At 37.0% G+C, this 23,615-nt stretch overlaps 1 protein-coding gene across 2 annotated transcripts in view; it reads left to right on the plus strand.

The window, feature by feature from the left end:
* The window catches only part of CPNE8 (copine 8), a 280,044-nt gene that overhangs the window by 91,241 nt on the left and 165,188 nt on the right, over positions 1-23,615 (plus strand). For both annotated transcript variants that reach the window (XM_019960805.2, XM_070789278.1), the window contains 2 exons: positions 2,068-2,107; positions 16,113-16,189. In XM_019960805.2, coding sequence (XP_019816364.1) covers positions 2,068-2,107; positions 16,113-16,189 — 117 coding nt within the window. The remainder of the gene's footprint in view (positions 1-2,067; positions 2,108-16,112; positions 16,190-23,615) is intronic.

Genomic DNA, 23,615 nt, shown 5'->3' on the forward strand with positions numbered 1-23,615 from the left:
CTTGACTAGACAGTTTTTGTTGGCAAAGTAATGTCTCTGCTTTTTAATATGCTGTCTAGGTTGGTCATAAGTTTTCTTCCAAGGAGTAAGCATCTTTTAATTTCATGGCTGCAGTCACCATGTGCAGTGATTTTGAAGCCCCCCAAAATGAAGTCTCTCACTGTTTCCACTGTTTCCGCATCTGTTTGCCATGAAGTGATGGGACCAGACGCTGTGATCTTAGTTTTCTGAATGTTGAGCTTTAAGCCAACTTTTTCACTCTCCTCTTTCACTTTCATCAAGAGGCTTTTTAGTTCCTCTTCATTTTCTGCCATAAGGATGTTGTCATCTGCATGTTTGAGGTTATTGATATTTCTCCTGGCAATCTTGATTCCAGCTTGTGCTTCTTCCAACCCAGCGTTTCTCATGATGTACTCTGCATATAAGTTAAATTAGCAGGGTGACAGTATACAACCTTGCTGTACTCCTTTTCCTATTAGGAACCAGTCTGTTGTTCCATATCCAGTTTTAACTGTTGCTTCTTGACCTGCATGCAGATTTCTCAAGAGGCAGGTCAGGTGGTCTGGTATTCCCATCTCTTTCAGAATTTTCCACAGTTTGTGGTGATCCACACAGTCAAAGGGTTGGGCATAGTCAATAAAACAGAAATAGATGTTTTTATGGAACTCTCTTGCTTTTTCAATGATCCAGTGGAATTTGGCAATTTGATCTCTGGTCCCTCTGCCTTTTCTAAAACCAGCTTCAACATCTGAGAGTTTACAGTTCACGTATTTTTGAAGCTGTCTTAGAGAATATACTATGCTATTTCTCTCCAATCCACACTAAACCCTTTATAGAAAACACTTTCCAGGGATGATACTTGAGAAGGGTCCAGGAGAGTTATACTTTACATATGATATTGCTACAGTTGCTAATTTTAATCTTACCCTCAAAAATTGTCTTGAATAAGAATTTTTTTTTTACTAATATTGTAGGCCTTTAGTAGATGTTGGCAATTTGCTGATTCAGAACTCTAGTTTACAACTGTTGAGAGTGATCAAACTGCCCTGATATGAAGGAAAGTAATTTGTAACTCTATTTGTAATTCTTCTGAGACTGTCATTTGCATCGCACAAATTTAAAGCCAGTTTGTGGCAAACATTCTTTACTAGGGAGTAAGCGTACCTGTGCCAAGAATCAGTATACACAGTGAACTCTGTTTCTATGCTTTTTTTTGACTGAGATGCTTTTCTTCCTCTGGGAAAACATTCTTGTTATGTGAGATGGAAGATTTTAATGAGCCATTAAAAAAAAAAAGTTATTTTTTTGTAGGTAGCTATGCACAGTAATGTGAAAAGAATATGATTTGGGAGAAAGATTGGAGCCAGTACAAATATTTTCCTATTCAAGAATTCAGCAAATTGAGGTTGATTTAAATGTTAGCAACCTTTCTGCTTTAAAAAAAAAAAAATTAAAACAAGGGACTAAGTGATAGTGAGTGATATTTTCCCAGGATATCTTCAAAAAATAATTTGCTTCCAGTACCAACTAATCAAAAATAGGAAAATAGTAGTCTTATATAAACACATTTTTCTTTCTATAAAATACATGTTTTCCCTAAATCATATGATCGGAGAAAATTAATTTCTCATTACTTTTGCCAATTTCAAAACTAATAAGAGTATTTATGATATTAAATAAGAATTATTATATATACAAATGACAGCCTGTTATCAGCACTTTTTTAAAAGAGAAATTTCAGTTTTTAGGGAGGATTTTGAATCTATTGATTCACAGAAAAGGGAAATTTTAAAATTTTCTTATCATGAAGAAGAGTTGATGACTGTGAAAGTATTAAAATTAAGACTTCTACTTAAGTGGTAGAAATAAAAGGACCCAGGGTTTATGAATTCTGCCTTTAGTATGTAGGCCAGAGTTTATGAGAAATTTCTAAATTTGCTAAATTTTTCTCTGTATCATATACTTTTGATTCATTTTTTTATATCATTTGTATTTTGGGGAAACACTAATGTTTTTCTCTAGCTTCACTTGTGGAAATAATTTAAAGTGTATATTTTAATTTTTTAGGTATGATGTTGATTCGAAGAGTCCCAACCTGTCCAAACATGTAAGTTCATATCTTTATGTTTTTTAAGATGATTAAAAATTAAATTCGTGTATCATGATTTCACTGGTATTTATGTTAATTGAGTCATATTAAAGTTGTATACGGAGAAGGCAATGGCAACCCACTCCAGTACTCTTGTTTGGAAAATCCCATGGACGGAAGGGCCTGGGAGGCTGCAGTCCATAGGGTCGCTAGGAGTCGGACATGACTGAGCGACTTCACTTTCACTTTTCACTTTCATGTATTGGAGAAGGAAATGGCAACCCACTCCAGTGTCCTTGCCTGGAGAATCCCAGGGATGGGGGAGCCTGGCGGGCTGCTGTCTATGGGGTCACACAGAGTCGGACACGACTGAAGCGACTTAGCAGCAGCAGCAGCAAAGTTGTATGTCCACAACTTGCCTAATAATTACATTGAAAATAAATAACATTTTATTTACATTTAATTTTTTAAATTAGACCATAGTTACTTTGCAATATTGTGATGGTTTTTGCCATACATCAACATGAATCAGCATTAAGTATACATATATTCCCTCCTAATTCAACACCCCCTCCCACTTCTTTCCCCATTCCGCCCCTAAGGTCACAGAGGCTTTTGGTTCCCTTTCCCATGCAACAAACTCTCATTGGCTATCTGTTTTACATATGGTAACATATATATTTCAATGCTATTCTCATATACCATGCCACCCTCTCCTTCCCTCACTGTGTCCAAAACGTCTGTGTCTCCTTTGTGCTCTGCAAGTAAGATTTTCAGTACTGTCTTTCTAGATTCCTCATACATGTGTTAATATATGATATTTGTCTTTCTTTTTCTAACTTATTTTTCTCTGTATAATAGCCTCTAGATTCATTCACCTCATTAGAACTGACTTAAATGCATTCCTTTTTATAGCTGAGTAATATTCCATTGTGTACATGCCATAACTTCCTTATCCATTCATCTATTGCACATCTAGCTTGCTTCCAAGTCCTAGTTATTGTAAATAGTGCTGCAGTGAACATTGGGGTGCATGTGCCTTTTTCACTTATGGTTTCCTCCAGAAATATGCTGAGCAGTGAGATTGCTAGGTCATATGGTAGTTTTATTCCTAGTTTTTTAATGAAATGTCTATTCTCTTCTACATAGTGGCCATATCAGTTTTTATTCCCACCAATAGTATAAGAGAGTTCCCTTTTCTCTACAACCTCTCCAGCATTTATTATTTGTAGACTTTTTGATGATAGCCATTCTGACCTTTGTGAGATGTTTCCTCATTATAGTTTTGATTTGTATTTCTCTAATAATAAGCAATATTTAGCATCTTTTCATGTGTTTATTAGCCATCTGCATGTCTCCTTTGGAGAAATGTCTGTTTATGTCTTCTGTCCACTTTTTGATTGGGTTGTTTGTTTTTCTGATATTGAGCTGCTGAACTGCTTTTTGTATTTTCTCCCACTCAAGGGCTGTCTTTTCACTTTATGTATAGTTTAATTTGTTGTGCAAAAGCTCTTAGATTTAATTAGGTCCCATTTGTTTATGTTTGTATTTCCATTACTCTAGGAGGTGGATTATAAAAGATCTTGTTGTGATTTATATCAGAGAGTGTTCTGCCTATGTTTTCCTCTAAGAGTTTTATAGTTTCTCATCTTCTGTTTGGGTCTTTAATGCATTTTGACTATATTTTTGTGTATAGTGTTAGGAAGTGTTCTAATTTCATTCCTTTACAAGTAGCTGACCAGTTTTCCCAGCACTGCTTGTGGACAAGAGTATCTTTTCTCCATTATACACTTTTTGCCTCCTTTTTTAAAGATAAAGTGTGCATAAGTGCATGGGTTTATCTCTGGGCTTTCTATCTTGCTCTATTAGTCTATATTTCTATTTTTGTGCCAGTACTATACTGTCTTGAGGACTGTAGCTTTGTAGTATAGTCTTAAGTCAGGAAGGTTGATTCCTCCAGTTTCATTCTTCTTTCTCAAGATTGCTTTGGCTATTCAGTATCTTTTGTGTTTTCATACAAACTGTGAAATTATTTGTTCTAGTTTTGCAAAAAATACCTTTGGTAGTTTGATAGGGATTGCACTGTATCTAAGTTGGTACTATAGTTGTTTTCACTATGTTGATTCCTCTAGTCCAAGAACATGGTATATCTCTCCATCTGTTTGTGACATTCTGATTTCTTCCATCAGCGTCTTACAGTTTTTTGCATACAGGTGTTTTGTCTATTTAAATAAATTTATAACTAAATATATTTTTTTTAAGCTATGTCAACAGAATAACTGGGGGACAAGGGGTCATAGTACATGATTGCATACACCGTAATTCTTACCTTACTCATTTGTTACCTTCTAAAGTGCAAGGTGACACTGGGCCACTCATTAAACCAGTATCAAAGGACCTACCTCCTCACAAACTGTAGAAAATCGGTTGAGGAACTGCACAGTGTGCACCACAAACTGGTTTAGAAATGCCACCGTTCTTTTCTGTTGAATAGCTGGCACCTGTTTTACGTAAAAATAAACATGATCCGTACAGGACGAAACGTACACCACGCAATCACCTTGATATTAATAATAAGGAGGCGTTCTCCTGTGTGATACAATTACTGGAAGTACTGAGAATAGTCATTAATTTGTTTTCCTAAACTGTGGGGGTGGGGTGTCCAAAACGACAGAGGCTGCAAAGTTTGAGAACGGGTTCTGGATTCACAGATGTGAACTTTGGCAGGTAAAGGCAACCCACATAAACACACGAAAAACTGAAAGGGCCAAATATAAAAGAGGTTGGGTTAGAGGTCTGAAGGGGTAAGAGTTCTTACCCTTGAACATAAGAACTCGTGACTCGGGAAAGGAAGGAGGAGAGGCATACTACTCCCGCCCCACCTTAGAAGGCTCGGAAAGGACCCCTTTTTAAGGTGAACTGTGGAACCCTCCCTCCCAAGAGAGGGGGAAGACAAGCATAGACCAGGGCTGGGCAGAGAGGTGGGGTCTTTCTGGGAACCCAGCGTCCCTTCCCCATCCTCCTCCCAGGTTGCCGAAATCCAACTCCATCTTTACAAACCTTAGTCAGGTCTATGCCTGAGCCCATGAGAGGAAGCCCATCCTCATCCATCTCCTCAGCGGGCGGGGGGACTAAGGGCTCACCCACAAACCCCTCCCAAGCCCGGCCCGCCCAACCCGGTAATCTAAATTTATAACTAAATATTTTATCTTTTTGTTGCTGCAGTGAATAGGATAGTTTTCTTAATTTCTCTTTCTGATTTTTCATTGTTAGTATGTAGGAATGCAAAAGGATTTCTGTATATTAATATTATATACTGCAAGTTTACTATATCCATTGATTAACTCTAGTATTTTTCTGGTGGCATCTTTAGGGTTTTCTTTGTAGATATTCATGTTTTCTGCAAACAAAGTTTTACTTCTTTTTCAATCTTGATTAATTTTATTTCTTTTTCTTCTATGATTGTTGTAGCTTGGACTTCCAAAACTATTTTGAATAATAGTGGTGAGAGTGGGCACCTTTGTCTTGTTCCTGATTTTAGAGGAAATGCTTTCAGTTTTTCACCATTGAGTATAATGTTTTCTGTGGGTTTGTTGTGTATGGCCTTTACTATGTTGAGTTGTTTCTTCTTTGCCTACTTTCTGAATTGTTTTTATCATAAATTATACTGAATTTTGTCAAAGTCTTTCTCTGCATTTGTTGATATGATCATATGGTTTTATCTTTGAATCTGTTAGTATGGTGTATCACATTGACTGATTTGTGGATATTGAAGAATCTTTGTATCCCTGATATAATGCCCACTTAAGCAATGGCACCCCACTCCAGTACTCTTGCCTGGAAAATCCCATGGATGGAGGAGCCTGGTAGGCTGCAGTCCATGGGGTCACTCAGAGTTGGACACGACTGAGCGACTTCACTTTCACTTTTCACTTTCATGCATTGGAGAAGGAAATGGCAACCCACTCCAGTGTTCTTGCCTGGAGAAACCCAGGGACAGGGAAGCCTGGTGGGTTGCTGTCTCTGGGGTCGCACAGAGTTGGGCACAACTGAAGTGACTTAGTAGTAGTAGTAGTAGTAATCATGATGTATGGTCTTTATAATGTGTTGTTGGATTCTGTTTGTTAGAATTTTGTTGAGAATTTTTGCACCTATGTTCATCAGTGATATTAGCCTGTAATTTTCTTATTTTGTGGATCTTTGTTGGGTTTTGGTATTATTATGATACCAAGGTATAGAATGAGTTCATGAATTTTCCTTCCTCTGTGATTTCCTGGAAGAGTTTGACTAGGACAGGTGTTAACTCTTCTCTAAGCTTTTGGTAGAATTTGCCTATGTAATCTGGAAAAGGAAATGGCAACCCACTCCAGTGTTCTTGCCTGGAGAATCCCAGGGACGGGGGAGCCTGGTGGGCTGCCACCTATGGGGTCGCACAGAGTCGGACACGACTGAAGTGGCTTAGCAGCAGCAGCAGCCTATGTAATCATCCACATGTGTGCCAAGTTGCTTCAGTTGTGTTCAATTCTGCAACCACACGGACTGCAGCCTGCCAGGCTCCTCTGTCCATCGGATTCTCTAGGCTAGAATACTTGAGTGAGTTGCCATGCTGTTCTCCAGGCAATCTTCCTGACCCAGGGATTGAACCCGTGTCTCTTATATCTCTTACATTGGCAGGCAGATTCTTTACCACTAGTGCTGCCTGGGAAGCCCATGTAGCCATCTCGCCCTGGGCTTTGTTGGAAGATTTTTTTATTATAGTTTTGATTTCTACGCTTGTGATTGGTCTGTTCGTATTTTCCTTTTCTTCCTGGTTCAATTTTGAAAGATTATACATTTCTAAGAATTTGTCGATTTCTTCCAGGTTGTCCAATTTTATTGGCGTATAGTTGTTCATGGTAGTCCCATGGGCCTTTGTATTTCTGTGTTGTTTGTTGTAACTTCTTTTTCATTTGTAATTTTATTGGTTTGTGTCTTCTTCCCTTTTTTCTTGATGAGTGTGGCTAACGGTTTTATAATTTTGTTTATCTTCTTAAGGAACCAACTTTTACTTTTATTGAGCTTTTCTAGAGTCTCCTTCATTTCTTTTGCATTTCTTTTGCTATGATCTTTATGATTTCTTTCCTTCTACTAACTTCAGGTTTTTGTTGCTGTTGTTGTTTGTTTTGGTTTGTTGTTTTTGTGTTTGTTTTGTTGGTGTTCTTCTTTTTCTAGTTGCTTTAGGTGTAGTATTACATATATTTGATGTCTCTTGCTTCTTGATGTAGAATTGTATTGCTTTAAACTTCCCTCTTAGCACTACTTTTCCTGTGTCCCATAGATTTTAAGTTGTCATGTCTTTGTTGTCATTTGTTTTTAGCCATATTTTCATTTCCTTTTTGATTCTTCAGTGATCTGATGGTTCTTTGTAAGTGTATTATTTAGCCTCCATGTGCTTGTGTTTTTCATAGGTTTTTTTTTTTTCTATAATTGCTATCTAATCTTACAAAGCTGTGATCAGAAAAGATACTTGAAATTATTTCAGTTTTTAGAAATTTACCGAGGCCTGATTTGTGGTCCAGGATGTGATCTAGCCTAGAGAATATTCCATGTGCATCTGAGAAAAAAGTGAAATCTATTTTGGGGGGTTGAAATGCCAATAGATATCAATTAGGTCCAACTTGTCCTATGTATCATTTATAGCTTGTGTTTCCTTACTAATTTTCTGTCTGGGTGATTTGTCCATTGATATGACTGTTGTATTAAAATCTCCCACTATTATTGTGTTACTGTCAATTTCCTCTTTAATAGTTGTTAGCATATGCCTTACATATTGAGGTGTTCCTATGTTGAGTGCATGTATACTTATAATTTTTAGGTCTTCTTGGAATGATCCCTTGATCATTATATAGTGTCCTTTGTCTCTTATAACAATCTTTGTTTTAAAGTCTATTTTATCTAATATGAATATTTCTGCTCTTGCTTTCTTTTGATCTCCGTTTGCATGGAGTATCTTTCCAGCTTCTCACTTTCAGGCTGTGTGTGTCCTTAGGTTTAAGGTGTTTCTCTTGAAGATAGCATATATAGGGATCTCCCTTTTGTACCATTCAGCCAATCTGTGTCTTTGGGTTGGAGCATCTAGGCCATTTACATTTAAGGTAATCATTTATAAGTATGATCCTGTGAACATTTAATTTATTGTTTTGAGTTTGTTTTTATAGGCTTTTTGTGTCTTGTCTAGAGACATTCCTTTAGTATTTATTAAAGAGCTGCTGTGGTAGTGTTGAATTCTCTTAGATTTTGATTGTCTGTAAAAGTTTTGATTTCTCTTCCAAATCTGAATGAGATCCTTGCTCAGTAGAGTAATCTTAGTTGTACATGTTTTTTCTTTCATCACTTAAATATATCCTGCCATTCCCTTCTTGCCTGCAGAGTTTTTGTTGAAAGATCAGCTGAAAGATCATTATGGAAATCCCCTTGTATGCCATTTGTTGGTTTTCCTTGCTACTTTTAATATTTGTTCTTTGTGTTTAATTTTTGTTAGTTCGATTAACACGTTTTTTGGCATATTTCTCCTTGGGTTTATCATGGATGGGACTCTCTGGGCTTCCTGGACTTGGGTGGCTATTTCCCTTCCTTTTTAGGGAAGTTTTCTACTATAATCTCTTCACATATTTTCTCATGCCCTTTCCTTTTGTCTTCTTTTTCTGGGACTCCTATGATTTGAATGTTGGAGCTCTTAGTGCTGTCTCAGAGGTCTCTGAGGCTGTCTTCATTTCTTTAACATATAAGATAAGACACTTTTGGATTTTATAATGACGCTCAAAATGAGCATTTGTACTGACCAAGAATGTAAAGCAGTTTGGGAAAGAAAATATATTATTTTATTCAGATATTTATAGTATCTCCAGTACTATAATCTAGTGGCTAGTGGAATGTTTAGAGCATATAGTAATATTCTTTAATTCCAGGAAAGTAGGGGAAGAGAGAGGAGGCATATTTTTATTAAATACTTACTATGTTCCAGGTATTTATTCTAAGTGTTTTGAATATGTTATCTAACTTAGATCTCCCAACAATTTAATTTGTAAATATTATTTATAAAATTTATTTTATAGATTAGAATACTGAAGGTAAAGGCTTTAATAAATCTTTCAGTCAAAATACAAACACAGGTGGTCTAGGTTTGTTCAATATGGTTTATAGACATTTCAACAGACTTCAAAACTAAGTTCTATCCATATATTATTTAGACTGTAAAATAATGATGAATACATTTAACAAATATTTGTTGACCTCCTAGTCAGGTTTTTAAAAGTCTTATAGTTAATATGTTGAAATTATTTGAAGCATTCTCAATTGCAAGGCAATGGCAACCCACTCCAGTACTCTTGCCTGGCAAATCCCATGGACGGAGGAGCCTGGTAGGCTGCAGTCCATGGGGTCTCTAGGAGTCGAACATGACTGAGCAACCTCACTTTCACTTTTCACTTTTATGCACTGGAGAAGGAAATGGCAACCCACTCCAGTGTTCTTGTCTGGAGAATCCCAGGGACAGGGGAGCCTGGGGCTGCTGTCTATGGGGTCGTACAGAGTTGGACACGACTGAAGCAACTTAGCAGCAGCAACAGCAGCAGCCACTCTAAAGTGTATTTGGTCTATGTGTTTGTTAGAGTTCTAGTAAAGTGCTTGGATTTATTACTGGAAATTCTATTATGATCTAATTATAGTGGCTCATCAACTGAAATGCAACACTATAATAAGAAACAATAAAGTGGTTTCTATTTTAGCTAGTCTTTATTTCTCTATCTAAATACAGAGCAAATATCTAAAAATATCCATTAATGGACACTAATGTACTACTACTTACTTAGAGTTCATTATATCTACTACCCATTATATCTACTACTGTGGGCAAGAATCCCTTAGAAGAAATGGAGTAGCCCTCAGAGTTGACAAAAGAGTCTGAAATGCAGTACTTGGGTGCAATCTCAAGAATGACAGAATGATCTCTGTTTCCAAGGCAAACCGTTCAGTATCACAGTAATCCAAGAATATGCTCCAACCATTAATGCTGAAGAAGCTGAAGTTGAAGAACGCTATGAAGACTTACAAGACCTTCTAGAATTTATACCCCAAAAAAGTTGTCTTTTTCATCATAGGGGACTGGAATGCAAAAGAAGGAAGTCAAGAGATACCTGGAGTAACAGGCAAATTTGTCCTTAGAGTACAAAATGAAGCAGGGCAAAGGCTAACAGAGTTTTACCAAGAGAACACACTGGTCATAGCAAAGATCCTCTTCCAATAACACAAGAGAGTCTACACATGGACATCACCGGATTCTCAATACCTAAATTAGATTGATTATATTCTTGGCAGCCAAAGATGGAGAAGCTCTATACATTCAGCAAAAACAAGACTAGGATCTGACTGTGGCTCAGATCATGAACTCCTTATTGCCAAATTCAGATTTAAATTGAAGAAACTAGGGAAACCATTAGACCATTCAGGTATGACCTAAATCCAGTCTCTTACAATTATACAGTGAAAATGACAAACAGATTCAAGAGATTAGATCTGATAGACAGTGCCTGAAGAACTATAGACAAAGGTTTGTGACATTGTACAGGAGGCAGTGATCCAGATGATCCCCAAGAAAAAGAAATGCAAAAAAGCAAAACAATTGTCTGAGGAGGTCTTACAAATAGCTGAGAAAAGAAGAGAAGCAAAAGGCAAGGGAGAAAAGGAAAGATATACCCATTTGAATGCAGAGTTCCAAAGAATAGCAAAGAGAGATAAGAAAGCCTTCCTCAGTGATCAATGCAAAGAAATAGAGGAAAACAATAGAATGGGAAAGACTAGAGATCTCTTCAAGAAAATTAGAGATACCAAGGGAACATTTCATGCAAAGATGAGCACAATAAAGGACAGAAATGGTATGGACTTAACAAAAGCAGAAAATATTAAGAAGAGGTGGCAAGAATACACAGAAGAACTATACAAAAAAGATACTCATGATCCAGATACCACGATGGTGTGATCGCTCACCTAGAGCCAGACATCCTGGAATGCAAAGTCAAGTGGGAATTAGAAAGCATCACTAGGAACAAAGCTAGTGAAGATGATGGAATTCCAGTTGAGCTATTTCAAATTCTAAATGATGATGCTGTAAAAGTGCTGCACTCAATATGCCAGCAATTTTGGAAAACTCATCAGTGGCCACAGGACTGGAAACGTCCGTTTTCATTCCAGTCCCAAAGAAAGGCAATGCCAAAGAATGTTCAAACTACCACATAATTGCACTCATCTCACACACTAGCAAAGTAATGCTCAAAATTCTCCAAGCCACACTTCAGCAGTACGTGAACTATGAAATTCCAGATGTTCAAGCTGGATTTAGAAAAGGCAGAGGAACCAGAAGTCAAATTGTCAACATCCACTGGATCATCAAAACAAGAGAGTTCCAGAAAAATATCTAAGTGTTAAGTGTTAGTCACTCAGTCATGCTTGACTCTTTGCAACCCCATGGACTGCAACCCACCAGGCTCCTCTGTCCATGAGATTTTCCAGGGAAGGATATTGGAGTGGGTTTCCATTTCCTCCTCCAGAAGATCTTCCCAACCCAAGGATCAAATCCAGGTCTCCTGTACTGCAGGCACATTCTTTACCAACTGAGCTACAAGGGAAGCGTCATAAAAATATCTACTTCTGCTTTATTGACTGCGCCAAAGCCTTTGACTATGTGGATCACAGCAAACTGTGGAAAATTCTTCAAGAGATGGGAATACCAGGCCACCTTACCTGCCTCCTGAGACATCTGTATGCAGTTCAAGAAGCAACAGTTAGAACTGGATATGGAACAATGGACTGGTTTAAAATTGGGAAAGGAGTACATCAAGGCTGTACATTTTCACCCTGTTTATTTAACTTATATGCAGAGTACATCATGCGAAATGTGGGGCTGTGTGAATTACAGGCTGGAGTCAAGATGGCCAGGAGAAATTTCAATAACCTCAGATATGCAGATGACACCACCCTTATGGCAAAAAGCAAAGAAGAACTAAAGAGCCTCTTCATGAAAGTGAAAGAGGAGAGTAAAAAATTTGGCTTAAAATGAAACATTAAAAAAATGAAGATCATGGCATCTAGTCCCATCACTTCATGACAAACAGATGGGAAAACAATGGAAACAGTGAGAGACTCTTTTCGAGGGGCTCGAAAATCACCTCAGATGGTGACTGCAGCCATGAAATTAAAAGACATTTGCTCCTTGAAAGAAAAGCTATGACCAACCTAGAGAGCATATTAAAATGCAGAGACATTACTTTGCCGACAAAGGTCCATCTAGTCAAGGCTATGGTTTTTCCAGTAGTCATGTATGGATGTGAGAATTGGAGTATAAAGAAAGCTGAGTGTGTAAGAATTGATGGTTTTGAACTGTAGTGTTGGCAAAGACTCTTATTGAGAATTCCATGGACTGCAAGGAGATCCAACCAGTCCATCCTAAAGGAAATCATTCCTAAATATTCATTGGAAAGACTGATGCTCAAGTTGAAACTCCAATACTTTGGCCACCTGATGGGAAGAACTGACTCACTGGGAAAGACCCTGATGCTGGGAAAGATTGAAGGCATGGGGAAAAGGGATCAACAGAGGATAAGATGATTGGATGGCATCACCGACTCGATGAATATGAGTTTGAGCAAGCTCTAGTTTTAGTGATGGAGTCACAAAGAGTCAGACATGACTGTGACACTAAGCTGAACTGCCTGAATGAATTACTAGTATTGTGTAAAATGCATAGGGAATGTAGACCATTGAGCTGACTTGTGGTCTTTACAGACCGGGACCTGGGGACTGAAGTCGAGGAAAAGAAAGTGATGAAAAGAAGGACGTGGGGGACCCAAGTCTCAAGTGAAACAAGGGTGCTTTATTCATGGCAGCATGTGTGTATATATTGTTATACAAGGAAGCTTTAGGCAAAAAATAAATTTGAGCAAAAACACCGAAACCAGATGCATAACTACAGTGACTAAGCGAATAACAATCATCACAGGGCCATGACAACAGTAACTAGTGGAATAACAATCGTCACAGGGCCGGAAGACAATCCATGTCTTGAGAAATAGGAATATGATTAAGTAGTTTTACAGAAAAGTAAAAAGTTACTGAAAGGAATCCACATATGCTTTCTGTCTCATGACCTCAGTCCTGAGAACTGCGTGCAGCTCTGCTCGTTCCTGTTTTCCAGGAACTGATAAAGAACGGAGGGCCCTTGAGGAACAGAAAACAACATACAGGACTCCTTAAAATTAAACATTCCCTGACACTGGCTGAAAAATGGATTCAGTAGACCTTTTCCAACACAAGGAGTAGTTGACAAATATTAAATATTATGTGCTGATTTTTGCATTATGAATAGCACATGGATTGTATGCATATCACGACTACACGAACATAGGCAGATGTAAAACAATTATATAAGTACCATAATATTTAGGGGCAGAGATTGCAGTAGCAGTAGCTACTTTATTGCAGTAGCAATAAAATGTTTCAGTCCACACTGCATCTTTTTGATGCTCATTTTATTGATTTTATTATTTTTATTTCCTTTTAGTTCAGTTATGATGGTATGCATGTGTTCTATGCTAAACTATATATGTGGACTCTAATATGGAATGTTCAATATATCTGTTCTGTTTTCTTGAGTTACTACAGCAGTGAAAAGCTTTTAGTGAGACTTGTTCTTTTATTGACCAAATCCATTTAATATGCAGAATGAGCAGCTGCCCATCAATATTAATATCCTTAGAAAACAGTTCTAGAATCCCCATGTATGTTTTGCTGCTGACCTAGAAGACCAATGACATTTCAAATCTTTAGTATCAAGCTCTCATGTACAGTGTGACTTAGAAAAAGTTATGTTTGTTTTTAAAAATCCATAGACACTTCTGTAAAGTCTGTTATGAAGTTGGCAAAGACATGTTATTTTTAAGGATATTTAGTTTAAATGTGTCGGGCCTTTACCTGAAGTACATTTTACTTACTTGAAAGCAAAATTTAAAATGATTTGCAGTTTAATGAAAGTATTGATATTCTGTCAGCAATCAAGATCCAAATCCAGATTTATTTTCTTTCTCCCTCTCTTCATTGCCCCACCCCCACTATGTACAAGTATCCATGTGCTAAGTCACTTCAGTCATGTCTGACTCTTTGCAACGTGCTGGACTGTAGCCCTCCAGGCTCCTCTGTCCATGGAATTCTCCAGGCCAGAATATTGAAGTGGGTTCTCATTCCCTTCTCCAGGGAATCTTCCCAAGCCAGGGATCAGATCCACATTTCTTATGTCTCACTGCATTGGCAAGCAGGTTCTTTACCCCTGTTGCCACTTGGGAGGTCCAAGTGCAAGTACAGTTTACACCAAATCCTGACATTTTTCTGCACATTTCCCAAGTGTCTTTTACAACTTTAGCTTGAGACTTAACACTTTGCTTCTTATTAACTACTGTAGCCTTTTGATTGATCTGACTTTCAGATTTTTCTTCACTTCTCAGTCCTTTCTGCAAATTGGTAGCTAAGTAATATGTGAATCCATTGTTCTAATGGCGTCCCTGCTTTGCTGAAAGGTTGCTGAAAGGCTGCCAATTGCTTCTAAGGCTTTTTTTTGGCTTGGCCAAGAGGGCTCACCACAGTATTGGTTCTTCATCTCTGTTTCTGCCCTTTATTTAAGGTCTGCTCTTTTTTTCATAGTACTCTTGTCTGTTATTCTGATTTATTCTCTAGGACTGCAGTGCTCCAACTCTCCTATTCATAGTCTGAATCCTATATGGCTCTCAAGGCTTATGTACTTTGGAAAAATATTCCCTTGACTGTCCTAGTCTACAGTGGCCTTTTTTTCTCTCATGAGATTTAGGGCAGCTTCCTGTGAATAACGCAGTTTTTACTTTTGTGGCTTGTTAGGTATTTAAAAGTTTTATTTAGTAAAACTTAAAGCAGCATTTTGTTTGCTATCATTCTTTCTTAGGGATTTTCCTAGGCCAGTTCACAGTACAGTTTAGACAGATCTCCCACTTTCTCCTTTAAGGCAGCTTGGGATCATACACAGGCAATGATATGCTTCTCCCTGAACCACCTCTATGTTTTCTTGATGCACATATCTGGATGGTGTTGGAACCCTTATTTTATTAACATGGGGAGTTGCACTGTATTTATGATATTCAAATCTTTAGGCAGTATTTCAGTCTTGAATCAGAATATCTGGGTTAGTTTTATCTCTGCTATTCATTGACTCCTTAAAACATGAAGGAAAACCTCTTAGATGATTAGTTTCTTTATATGTGAAATTTATTAATAGTATTGTAAGAAACCTCTCATTTTGCAGGGTTATTCTGAGTCTTGAAAATAAGACTTAATATTATACTTAACCCATTTGGGGGCACTTAGTATCTACAAATATCATCTCATGCAATAATAACTCATTGAACTCACAATAGCTCTTTAAGGGGGCAACTACGTGCTTGAGGAAACTGGACAGCATAATAACTGCCATTTCATAAATGGTCAGTGGTCGTGCTGGAATAGACATCTGGCAGTGTGACTCTGGATCCTGGTTGTAGCCGTGCTATCACACTGCTTCTCTGTAACCAGTAGCACTGTTAGTGTTAGCCACTACTGCCCTGCGCGTTTATGATTTGCCTTCTCAGACAAAAGTTTAGTAATTTCAGGGACATCTCAAGTCAATTCAGTTGTGAATTCAAATCCTGGAACTTGTTTTCCATTTTCATTTTAATTTAAAAAGAGAAAGAAAGCAAATACAATGTCTGAGTACTCATAATAACAAACTAACTTAGTGATTAAAAGAACAGAAGGCTGTGCAAACTTAGGGGACAATCATATGCTAAAATCCATGCATTTTGAACTCATTTTGTTTATTATTGGAAGTTAGAGAATTCAATATCTTAACAATGAAAACAATGCAGATATGATGTACAGAATACGTAAAGACAGTTTGGGAACTTAAGCGCCTTAATCTTTTTATCTATTTTAGGACTTTCTGGGACAAGTGTTTTGTACATTGGGGGAGATTGTTGGTTCACAGGGAAGTCGCCTGGAAAAGTCCATAGTGTAAGTATTTTTTTTTAATTTTAGACAATGAAATGTTAACTTTTCATTTTCTATTTTGAAAGTTTGGAATTGATGAATATGTGGTTGTAGACCAAAACTGTGTTTTAAAATCTTGAGTTTTTTTACCTCCAACAAATCATTTTGACATTTTTGTAAAGGATAATTTGTATTTCAGCTGTCATATGCCATGCTACAAAATGTTCACAAAATGAAATGAGAAAATTTAAGCAAGAAAACATGTTGTCTTCCTTTTGGTTTTAATATTATTTCTTAGATACAGTACTTTTTAAAGACAAGATTTTACTTCTTTGGGCCAATGAGTATATGTAGTACCACCTTTTATGTTTAATAAATGCATGTTTAGTGATTGAGATTTTAATAATAATTTTTACTGAAAAATTTGTCTGAAAAGAAGGCAATGTATAAATGTTAAGAAAAGGTGTTCACTAAGAATTATATTTTTCATATTCACCTTCAGTTATGGAAATAATGTTTATTTTCCAGATTAATTGCATAGGCTGATCTATTTTCTCTAGTTCCATATAAGACAGTAAACAAACTATAGACATTCTCCCTAATCTTTTCCTCTTCTCTTCATCCTTCTTCTCCCATCCCTAAATTTTGATGTTTTGGATTCAGTTAACTGTTTTTAAACATCAAAAGATCTAGGAAGATCTAAGGCAACTGCAGACTGAACCACAGTGTCTAAAGATTTGGGGAGTTTTGAAGTCTCTATCTTCACCAATCTTTTAAGAATCTCAAACTCATAATATAATGATGTCAAAACCCATCAAATGTATTCACCTTTGACATCAAAAATTGAAATGATTAAAGTGTCATTCTCACATTCCCTGTATATAATGAAACGTTATACTTAATGTGTTTTTCTTAGGTTAATAAGAAGTCTATAAATTCTAACTTTTTTTATTTATAACTTGATTTTCTTAGAAAATTATTGTGAAATATCAGTAGGAAAGCTTTTGCATACCAACTGCCTTTTAAACATTATTTTCACATATAATTTGTTTTTTATATCACTGTAGGATTTGGAAGGATTATAGGATTTGGTTCACATATATTTATGCTCACTTAAATAAACCAATGATAAATAATCTATAAAGAAAATATAAATATTTTTATTAAGCATATATAATTCTTATTGCATTGTCTAGACTAGTGAGATAGGCCCATAAGCATTCTTAGAAAATTACTAAAACACCCTTTCTTTTGCTAAAAGAAATAATCAGTATTATCTATTCAATGCCACCTTAACTATGCCTTTAATATTCTCTGAGAGAAAACAAAAGAAGTAAAAATGTAAAATTTTTATTTCAGAGTAACAGAACAGAGATTTTTAAGATTTCACTCATATTTTAAAATTGCTAATTTTATTAAACAGTTTTATTTCATTTTATTTTTTCCATAAAAGGAAATCACAATTCATTTCAGAAAACTCTTAAATATCATAAAATTTTCCCAGTGGAAAATCAGCTTTATGTTAGTCTTCAGTACAGTTCAGTTCAGTCGCTCAATCGTGTCCTACTTTTTGTGACCCATGGACTGCAGCATGCCAGGCTTCCCTGTCCACCAACTCCCAGAGCTTGCTCAAACTCATCTTCATCAAGCTGGTGATGCCATCCAACCATCTCATCCTCTGTCATCCCCTTTTCCTCCTGCCTTCACTCTTTCCCAGCATCGGGGTCTTTTCCAGTGAGTCAGTTCTTTGCATCAGGTAGCCAAAGTACTGCAGTTTCAGCTTCAGCATCAATCCTTCCAATGAATATTCAGGCCTGATTTCCATTAGGATTGACTCGTTTGATTTCCTTGCAGTCCAAGAGACTCTCAAGAGTCTTCTCCAACACCACAGTTCAAAAGCATCAATTCATTGGTGCTCAGCTTTCTTTATAATCCAGCTCTCACATCCATACATGACTACTGGAACAACCATAGCTTTGACCAGATGGAACCATGCAAAATATTAGCCTTGAAAGATAAATAAATAATAAAAAATGTTAGTCTTGAAACGTGCAAAAAGTTGTTATTATATTGACTGGGGTATGTCGTAAATAGAATGTAGTATAAGATGTGGTCCTTATTCAACTAATTCAGTAAGTTCTACTACACAAGACCAACAGAAGCAAATTCATGCTATGGAGTGAAGATTCCTGGAGTAATGATTGGCAGAATATGCCAATTGTAGGGAGTATTTGCCCACAATTGAGTCATAATGATTTTACATAATCAGAAAGGATAAAATGCTTTTTAGATTTTTCTAAGCTTCTGCTGAGGCTGGAGTAGCACAAATGAAGCAAAACCTTGGGAACCTTTTCAGACAACATGGATCATTATAACTGCATGTTTTATCTATAGGATATCTTGTAATTTAGTCAAGTTTATCATAAGTGTTAATATTATACCTTATTGAAAAAGATGTAATTCATTCACTTTTTAAGTATGTGTAACTAACCTTATATTCAAAGTCTCCCTTAGGCTTTATTGGGCAACCTTACCAGATACATTAACATTAAGGAAGGGGCTGAAACAATAAGGGCTTATGTTAAAATTGTGGAAAATGTTTTGATTTTCTAAATAAGTTTAGCTAGGCAAGTGTTAGTACTAAATGGGTAATGAAGTGTAGAGTTTGAGTATAGCAAATAAATTGGCTACCAAAAGAACCAAAGAAAAAACTATAAGAATTGTAGAGTGGTGGCCTATTACATGAAGGAATTAAATTAGATACTTGAGATAAAGAGAACAGAGGAAAGGGATGAGAGGATTCTGAGGAGATTAATCAGAAATAGGACAGTACAACAGTACAAGTGAATACATTTAGCTTGCTAGCAGAAGGATATTTTGGACTTACTCATCAAAACATCAGGTAACATGTTCTCTCACCTGAGCAGTTACTCCAACCCAGGTGGATACTGGATTAGATAAAAGACACAAACAAATATTTTGTAGTCACCCACCCTCTTACTTGAGAAAATACTGGCTTTTATTAAAAACTCTGTGTGTGTGTATCTGTGCTAAGTCATGTATGACTCTTTGTAACCCTATGGAGTATAGCACACAAGGCTCTTCTGTCCATGGAATTTTCCAGGCAAGAATACTGGAGTGAGTTGCCATTTCCTACTTCAGGGGATCTTCCTGACAGGAATCAAACCCATGTCTCTTGTGACTCCTGCATTGGCAGTTGGATTCTTTTCCACTGTGCCACATGGGAAGCTTTAAAAACTCTAGCTATGGTGCACTGAGATAACCCAGAGGGATGGTACGGGGAGGGAGGTGGGAGGGGGGTTCAGGATGGGGAGCACGTGTATACCTGTGGTGGATTCACGTTGATGTATGGCAAAACCAATACAATATTGTAAAGTAATTAACCTCCAGTTAAAATAAATAAATTTAAATTAAAAAAAATAAATAAAAATAAAAGCTCTAGCTATGAGAAAGGTATTTGTCTAGAGAAAGGGGAACATGTGAATTAAAGAACCAGGTACACTGGCTAAGCATTCTGTCCTGGGTCTTGGAAGTTCAAGTTCTTTGAAAAAAGATACAACTTCTATTCAAATGGCATGCCACCTCTTTACCTCAACTTCAAATGAAAAGCAATCTAAACTATTCATAGTTTTTGTTTGAAAGAGCATGGTTTGCTGGTTGAGGACAAAAGTGAAGCTGTATTGCTCATAGTGTCTAAGTAAGGCTTCATAGCAGCTGGTGCCCTCCATGGATGTGTTCAGATTCCACACTTTTTCCTGCTATCTCCTGATCAGTGCCACCTTTTTTCCATGTATTTGACTATTTTGAACAAATCTAATGGATAGATGGTAGGGAGAGATGGGAAGATTGGAAGATATGGCATTTCAGTGCAGAAGGGAATGGCTTTGGAAGAAAAGATAGAGCCAGGTTGGGTACTGGAGTTGATGCAAAGTCAGGGAAGTATTTTCCCTGATAACTTCTAAAGATTTCTTGTTTTATCACATGATATATAAAAACAGTGGAATAAATGAAAGCCTGGTAGAAATGATGAAGTTCATATTGGACAAATAGTATAATATATATTTAACATGCAGATCTTAAATCTATTTCTCATAGTTCGTTTTGCTTTCTCCCATCTTTCATCTCCCTTGTGAACAGCTCTAGCCAGACTTAGCTGTTTAGGGCAAAGATAATATTGCAGGATGGTCATTAAAGATGTTTTCATGGTCTATTTCTCACAGCTGGAGATAGAGAATTTGTAAACTCTCCTGCAGCTATTACCTTTGGCAATTTTGTTCAAGAGTTAGGCAATTTTTTGTGTGTGGTTAGGTATAGACTTAAGAATAGTAGCACAGGACACCCCCTGAGGCAGATAATCTACCTGCAATTAATACAAATGGCTCATTGTGAACTTGTGTCCCATATATTATTTATCTTAACATGATTCAAATGATTTAGTGTTTTAGATTAGAGTTTTGTTTTCCAAATAGTATCTCATTTATATTATAAGTTATTAAAAATATTCCCTTGTTTTCTTCTCTATAAATGGCCTAGTTTAAATTATTTGTGGCTAAGGTATTGAGAAGAATGTCTGTCGCTTCTTAGTTGCAGTTGTGTGATAATATACCCTCAGAGATGGCCTTTTTAAAAATGATGTTAAATGTGAAACCTGGAATTTTAGTATGACCAGTGCCAAGGGACTGCCAAATTGCCAAGGGAACACACTGGGTATAGCAAACACCCTCTTTCAACAACACAAGAGAAGACTCTACACATGGACATCACCAGAGGCTCAATGCTGAAACCAGATTGGCTATATTCTTTGCAGTTGAAGATGGAGAAGCTCTATACAGTCAACAAAAACAAGACCAGGAGCTGACTGTGGCTCAGATCATGAACTCCTTATGGCAAAATTCACACTTAAATTGAATTCAGTAGGGAAAAGCACTAGGCCAATCAGTATGACCTAAATCAAATCCTTTATGATTATACAATGGAAGTAACAAACAGATTCAACGGATTAGATCTGATAGAGTGCCTGAAGAACTATGCAGGGAGGTTCAGGGCCTTGTTCAGGGTGGTGGTCAAAACTATTCACAAGAAAAAGAAATACAAAAAGGCAAAATGCCTGTTTCAGGTGACCTTACAAATGGCTGAGAAAAGAAGTTAAAGGCAAAGGAGAAAAGGAAAGATATACCCAACCAAATGCAGAGTTCCAAAGAATAGCAAGGAGAGATAAGAAAGCCTTCCCAAGTAAACAATGCAAAGAAATAGAGGAAAACAATAGAATGGGAAAGACTAGAGATCTCTTCAAGAAAATTAGAGATATCAAGGAAACATTTCATGCAAAGATGGATTTGGACAGAAATGGTATGGACCTAACAGAAGCAGACGATATTAAGAAGAGGTGGCAAGAATACACAGAAGAACTATACAAAAAAGATCTTCATGACACAGATAACCACAATGGTGTGATCACTTACCTAGACCCAGACGTCTTGGAGTGTGAAGTCAAGTGGACATTAGGAAGCATTACCATGAACAAAGGTAGTAGAGGTGATGGAATTCCAACTGATTTATTTCAAATCTGAAAAGATGGTGCTGTTAAAGTGCTGCACTCAATATGCCAGCAAATCTGGAAAACTCAGCAGTGGCCATAGGACTGGAAAAGCTCAGTATTCATTCCAGTCCCAAAGAACAGCAATGCCAAATAATGTTCAAACTACCACACAATTGCACTCATTTCACACGCTAGCAAAGTAATGCTCAAAATTCGCCAAGCCAGGCTTCAAAAGTACATGAACAAAGAACTTCCAGATGTTTAAGGTGGATTTAGAAAAGGCAGAGGAACAACAGAATCAAATTGCCTATGTCTGTTGGATAATAGAAAAAGCAAGTGAATTCCAGAAAGACACATGTTGCTTCATCGACTACTCAAAATTCTTTGACTGTGTGGATGACAACAAACTGTGAAAAATTCTTAAAGAGATGGTCACACCAGACCACCTCACCTGCCTCCTCAGAAACCTGTATGCAAGTCAAGAAGCAACAGTTAGAACTGGACATGGAACAATGCACTGGTTCCAAATTGGGAAAGGAGTACGTCTAGGTTGTATATTGTCACCCTGCTTATTTAACTTATATGCAGAGTACATCATGTGAAATGCTAGGCTTTATGAAGCACAAGCTGAAATCAGGGTTGCTGGGAGAAATATCAGTAACCTCAGATATGCAGATGACACCACCCTTATTGCAGAAAGTGAAGAGGAGCCAAAGAGCCTCTTGATGAAAGTGAATGAAGAGAATGAAAAAGTTGTCTAACAACTCAACATTCAAAAAATGAAGATCATGTTATCTCGTCCCATCACTTCATGTCAAATAGATGGGGAAACAATGAAAACGGTGACAGACTTTGTTTTCTTGGGTTCCAAAATCACTGCAGTTGCTAACTGCAGCCACACAATTAAAAGATGCCTGCTCCTTGGAATAAAAGCTGACCAACCTAGGCAGCATATTAAAAAGCAGAGACATCAGTTTGTTGACGAAGGTCCATATAGAGTTGGACCATAAAGAAGACTGAGCACTGAAACATTGATGCTTTTGACCTGCAGTTTTGGAGAAGACTCTTGAGAGTCCCTTGTACAGCAAAGAGCTCAAACCAGTCAATCCTTATTATTCATTAGAAGGACTAATGCTGAAGCTGAAACTCCAATACTTTGGCCACCAATGTGAAGAGCTGACACATTAGAAAAGACCCTGATGCTGGGAAAGATTGAAGGCAGAAGAAGAGGTTGACAGAGGATGAGATTGTTGGATGGCATCATTGACTCAATGGACATGAGTTTTGAGCAAGCTCTGGGAGATGGCGAAGGACGGGGAAGCCTGGCATGCTGCAGTCCATGGGGTGGCTAAGAGTAGGACATGACTGAGTGACTGAACAATGCTGCTGCTGCTGCTGTGTGAGCCCATAGACGGCAGCCCACCAGGTTCCCCTGTCCCTGGTATTCTCCAAGCAAGAACACTGGAGTGGGTTGCCATTTCCTTCTCCTATGCACTGAACAATGCTAGAGCTTTAAATTATTTATTATTAATCAAGACTTGGAAAATTGTTATGTTGACTACAAAGGAAAAATGGTTTCTTGGACATAGCTTGATAACCTATTAAATAATCAGAATTTGAATATAAACTTATTCAACTTATTCAATTCATTTTCTGTGTTTTAGTTACTGCTGTCACTTTTAAAAGTAGATTTTTCTCATTTTTATGAGAATAAAATTAATTTTTAGCATTTTATAGGAAATTTTATGTGGAATTTTTAAAAATTGATGTTGAAGAATTCCTAGTATCTCATAATTTTCATAATTTCCAACAGTGTTTCCTGTTGGATTCATGTTTAAGCAAACACATTTTTTACATTTCTTGTATTCCATCCTACACTTGAATCTTTTC

Source organism: Bos indicus, chromosome 5, assembly GCF_029378745.1.
Source record: "Bos indicus isolate NIAB-ARS_2022 breed Sahiwal x Tharparkar chromosome 5, NIAB-ARS_B.indTharparkar_mat_pri_1.0, whole genome shotgun sequence".
Lineage (NCBI taxonomy): Eukaryota > Metazoa > Chordata > Mammalia > Artiodactyla > Bovidae > Bos > Bos indicus.